The sequence below is a fragment of the Entamoeba nuttalli genome (genome assembly GCF_000257125.1).
Source record: "Entamoeba nuttalli P19 unplaced genomic scaffold asmbl_1927, whole genome shotgun sequence".
NCBI classification, from domain to species: domain Eukaryota; phylum Evosea; order Mastigamoebida; family Endamoebidae; genus Entamoeba; species Entamoeba nuttalli.
Window position 1 is genome coordinate 479 of NW_008574956.1, and position 5407 is coordinate 5885.

At 23.9% G+C, this 5407-nt stretch overlaps 3 protein-coding genes across 3 annotated transcripts; 2 read left to right on the forward strand and 1 right to left on the reverse strand.

Moving 5' to 3' along the window:
- Positions 1-318: 318 nt before the first annotated feature.
- On the forward strand, positions 319-993 carry ENU1_002640 (hypothetical protein; the record flags this gene model as incomplete). Its single annotated transcript, XM_008856463.1, has 1 exon — positions 319-993. The coding sequence occupies one exon, from the start codon at positions 319-321 to the stop codon at positions 991-993; it is 675 nt and encodes a 224-aa protein (XP_008854685.1).
- A 1107-nt stretch (positions 994-2100) lies between these two features.
- Positions 2101-2802, forward strand: ENU1_002650 (hypothetical protein; the record flags this gene model as incomplete). Its single annotated transcript, XM_008856464.1, has 1 exon — positions 2101-2802. One exon carries the CDS (start codon positions 2101-2103, stop codon positions 2800-2802), a length of 702 nt encoding a protein of 233 aa, XP_008854686.1.
- Positions 2803-3410: 608 nt separating this feature from the next.
- ENU1_002660 (cysteine protease, putative) lies at positions 3411-4832 on the reverse strand (the record flags this gene model as incomplete). Its single annotated transcript, XM_008856465.1, has 1 exon — positions 3411-4832. One exon carries the CDS (start codon positions 4830-4832, stop codon positions 3411-3413), a length of 1422 nt encoding a protein of 473 aa, XP_008854687.1.
- Between the last annotated feature and the right edge of the window lie 575 nt (positions 4833-5407).

Below are 5407 nucleotides of genomic sequence, written 5' to 3' on the forward strand. Positions count from 1 at the left end.
ATTTAAGTTGAAAAAGGGAGTGTAGTTAAATGGAGAAGTGGTATTGGTGGTTAAAGGAAAAGAATAAATACTGAAAGTAAAAAACACATATGAAATATTAACAGAAATATATTTAATGATAAAAACAAAAATAATTAAATAAACAATAAAATAAAAATACTATAATAATAAATAAATAAATTAATATAGTTGATTGAACTATATAAATAATTTTTTTGTTATTTATCATAAATATTAATTATAAAAGTCTACAAATAGGTTCTCGTTATAATTTTAAGTACTATTTATTAAAATCAGTTAATTTTTAGTTCATTACTGATGAGCCTTTTCCAACCACCAGCCTTTCTTGACCAATATCTTTCTATGCCTATTGTGAATATAGCTATCTATTTATCTTCCTCTTTTTACAATCAATTAATAGCTTCAGATGTGTTTAACAAATTAAGACCTTATTCATATTTTTTAAGTCCATTATATGCAACGATATCAAGTAACCTTATGTTATTATACTTTGGACAAATTGGAAATTCTCTTGATACAAAAATATATGTTTTGTTAAGTCATTTTCTTATTGGATTTATTATTCTTAATGCCAATATGAATTCTAAATCCTTTAGACTTCTTTCAGGTATTAGTGTAATTTTCTTTAATACAACAGGAATTTTAATTTATTATTCTAAAGGATTTAATCAATATGGAATAGTTGGTGCATTTATTTTTTCCTATTTAGCATGTGTTTTAATATCATATGTTTACTTGTATATCGTCGTTTATTTTTGGCAAAAGCATACGATTAAGATTTATGCTAATCCAAAAACACTCCTCCAAAATACTATTACTTTCTCAATAATTTTTGTTATTGTTGCAATTCTTCATAACGCTCAATTCCCACATATTTATCTCATTACTCTTGGATTCTATACATTGATTTATCTTGATGATAATCTTTGGCATAAACTCCCAGAGTTTTATTCAAAAGCTAAATTAGATTGAAGTACAATTAATTTAAAGTGGTTTTTGATAAGTTCATTTAAGTGTTGAAAAATAACTTGGAAAATTCAATTCATTTTATTCTCATTTTCATTTATTCAATAATTTATTTTTCTTTTCTACGAAAAGAATAACAAAGTACTAAATGTATGTTATGTTAACTTATATCAACCATCAGTTTTGTATTTATTATGTTAATATTCTAATTTGTTTAAACTACATAACAAAAATTTGAGTACATTGTATTTATTTATTCAATTGTATAAGAAAGTGTAATAATGTTGTTAGTCTGGAGTATTAGGTGTTGTAAAAAGAAATAAGTTACTGAGACAGAATAATACAATGATTATGTGAATTTTTAATAATTATGATTTAAATATAAAATAAATTTATATTTTTGTATCGCTAATAACTTCTTTTTTTCTTCTGTTTATTTCAGTTTAGTTTTTATTATTATTATTATCTCTTGTTTTGATATAAAATAATATGTATAAGAATCTGTTGGTTATATAAATTGATGATAAATTTGATAATAGTTTTAATGTTATAACTTCTCAAATGATGAAAATAGGAAAGAATAAAAAATATCATAAATTTAATTTTTTTTAATTTACCCAATTGGATAGTAATTTAATAACAAAAATACCAACAAACAATATAACATTTCTATCATAACAAATTTCTCTTCATATGTCAAATATAAGTTCTATAAATAAATGATCAGAAATCTAATAATATAACAAGTCGGTCAATTAAAAAAATAAGAAGAATAGATATCATTTTTAGTATTTTAAGAGAGGGTTGAATTTGTAAGATAATTCTTGACTCACATTTAATTAATAAAATATAGTTAAAGGATTGATAAAACTGGATTATTAAAAAAATATAAATATATATAAATGTTACTAAAAAAAATTCAGTATTTTTATTATTAGTAATAAATCAAGTTATTTTCTTTAATTTGTGTCATAATTATACATTTTTTTTTCGTTCTAAGTGAAAAAAATCGGTTTTATTTATTTATAGAAAGTAATTAAATCAAAATTTCATGTCTTTCTATATTTAAAAAGGGTTTGAACTAAGATAGAAAGAGTCTATATATTCAAGAAGATGTCTTTAATAATATTTATTGCACTAATTGCACTTTCTTTATCTTCTGAATCATCAGAACCAATAATTTATCATCGATATGATGATGGAAGTTACCAATATATTGAAGAAGATCATTGTTATCTTTTATTTATACCATTTGAATATAATGGTCATACTTGTTATTCTTATAAGATAGTTAAGAATGGTGATGATTATGAAGAAAGAGATTATTATTCTACAAATTGTACAAAGAGTGAATATAGTACTAATGATAATGGTGATAAAGTTGTTGTTATAAAAACAGATAATACTGATTCTTATTATTCATTCACAGACTCAAAATTTGATGACTTTTTTGTGAATATTGTCTTTACATTTACTCCAGATTGTCTTGATTATAACCAACATGTATCAAATAATTATAGAGAACCTGGGTCTTGTTACGATCATATTGATTCACAAGATGATATAGATAATACTGTTTCTTATAAAGTAATTACTACTGATGAAGAAAACGTTGGAAAAGCTGTTGTTAGATTAAAGTATGAAGGAAGTGGTTGTTCAGGAAATCCAACAGCAAGGACCATTGTTCCATGTGATAAGTGCAATCAATTAACAGCCCAAGATTATAGCGCTTATGCTATAGCCCTTTGTGCCTTTGACTCAGGTGCTAGTCTTACAATGATGTTACTCTTAGCTACTGTTATGCTTCTTTTGTAAGAATTAAATTAATAATTTTTTATTTATATTCTTTTTTTTCAGTACAAAAGTATTTTTTTTATAGATTTTATATATAATACAGATAATTCTTATGAATTAAACTGTGTTTTTTTTTATCATCTGTTTTTTTTTCTTTTTTAATATCTTATTTTTTAAATAATGAATAAATTATGAAAAATGAATAAAGAATCAAGTTTGTCATTTTAAGACAATTAAATATAATAGTTAGATTTTTAACTTAATTGTTTGTTTATTCATGAAAAAGTCTTTTCAAATTAATAACATAAAACCAACAAACAAAGACAACCATTTAATTTACCTAATGCTTGAATTACTTTTATAATTATTTCAATGTTATGACTTTTATAAAATAAAAACACCCTCGAATAATAATGAATAAATAAATATTATAGTGAATTAAATAAATCAATTTTATGAAAAATAAATTAAACTTATTAGTAAAAGTACAGAAAAAATATTGGATAATAAATTAAATGAAAGTCTTAAACAGTTAGAAGTTTAAAAGAATAATTTTAACAAGAAGAAATAATAGTCTTATTCTGATTAAATAAAATTAATTTAAAATAAGGTTATAACCATCACTTAAATCAAATAAGAAGAACAATCAAAGAAATAATTGAAAAAATAACTAGACCATTAACAGAGTCTTCTGCTGGTGGGTCTTCAAGACGATCAGGGTCAGGGTTAGGTTCTTCTGGTGCAACAGCATCTTCTGGAATTGAAGGATAAGAATTATCTAAACACATACCACGACTATCCATGGTAGTTCCTTCTTTACATTCAGAGCATACCAAAGTTTTGCTATTACAAGAGGCACAATTTCTATCAAGAATACAATTTCCAGCATAAATAATATAATTTGATGGATAATAATTTTCAACTATTTCACCTATACCACACAATGATGTTTCAGTAGATATTTTCATATATCCATCATCATATTCTCCCCATTTACCCCAAGAGTTTCTCATAATTAAATATTCTTCTCCATCTTCAACACCATATCCAACTATAATAACTTGATGATCAATTCCCATTTTATTAACATTACATGTATTTGGGAATTTGAAAATACCTCCTTTATAGTTAGCCATTTTAATAGCATTATTGGTTTGATTTACATCAACTAAAATAGAAACAGAAATTGGTCCATAATGATGGAGAATCTTTTTAATAATAGTTACTTTTTGTAAATGAGAATAAGTATTTTCCATTCCAAATACAGTAATTTTTTGTGTTCTTAAATGAATAGCAACATTTGGGTTTTGATCTCCTCTATTTCTACAACCATTTATATCATTTTCTGAGGTATGAATATCAACATATGGATATTCATATTCTGTAGAAAATGTAGGTTGACTTGATAACATCATTTTAGTATTTCCACCACAACATCTTCTAACATAAATATTATTTTTTTGATCTATCCATCGTTGGGCTGTAAAGTTTTTAATTACAATATTATCTTGATTTCCTACATTATAATAATATGATAAATTGGCATATAAATATTGTCCAAGGTTTGCTGTTGATGCTGCATAACAAGAGCCACAACTTCCTTGATCATATGGTGTTAAACACAAATTTACTTTTGGGTGGTCAGTATTATTTACAACATAATCACCACAATATGATAAAAACTCTGGTATATCATCAGATTCTGGTAGTATTGGTGGGTATGCTCCTCCATCAATTATAACATCATTTTCTTTTGTTTTACTTGCCAAAACGTTCATATTACGACTTAACCCATATTCCATGGGAAGTTTATCTGTTCTTGAAGTAATACCAAATTGAGCATCTCTTTCATTTTTTCTTTCAGCGTTCCACTTTCGAATATTCGCGCAGTTCTTCTTAAACAATGCAAATCTTGTTAACTTTTGAGATGGAGTCTCATATCTTTTTTGAAATCTTGAAACAAATTCTTTGAATAAAGTAATATCATCTTTATTCATATCAAACTCAGCTAATGCTAAGTTTATTACAAAAAATATAACAATGAATATCATGAAATATATGATTAGAAGTTCTGGTTATGTGCTAACAGTAAAGAAATTTTTAGAAGGCTATTTATTTACTCATGTGGTAATAACGAACATTTTATCATTTCTAAGGGTTGTGCGTGAAATTATTAAAAAATTATTTTGTCTATAACTCATATTCTTCTTTTTCTCAATAAATAAACCTAAATAAATAACTAAGAATAGTCAAATATAATTAATATTAATATACTCTATTATTTTTTATATATTGTAAACTAAAAATAATTCTATTAAAAGCAATTTCTCATAAAATATGGCAATTTCAGTGTAATACTCCCTAATCCATACAATGTAATTTAAGTAATAAGGAAAAAAAGCAATAACTTCTTGTAAATGTTTATTTATTTGCTAAAGGAGATAAAAATAATACACTCTTTATCCACATTTTTGAAAAAAATCTAAAATAACCTTCTTTTATAATATTTTTTTTTGGATAAAACTCTAACTTTATTGGATTTCTTTTTTTTCTATTCCTAAAAAAAGAAAAACTATTTTTGGTATAGTTTCATAAGAAAAATCAATTAATTAAGTATTAATAGAAA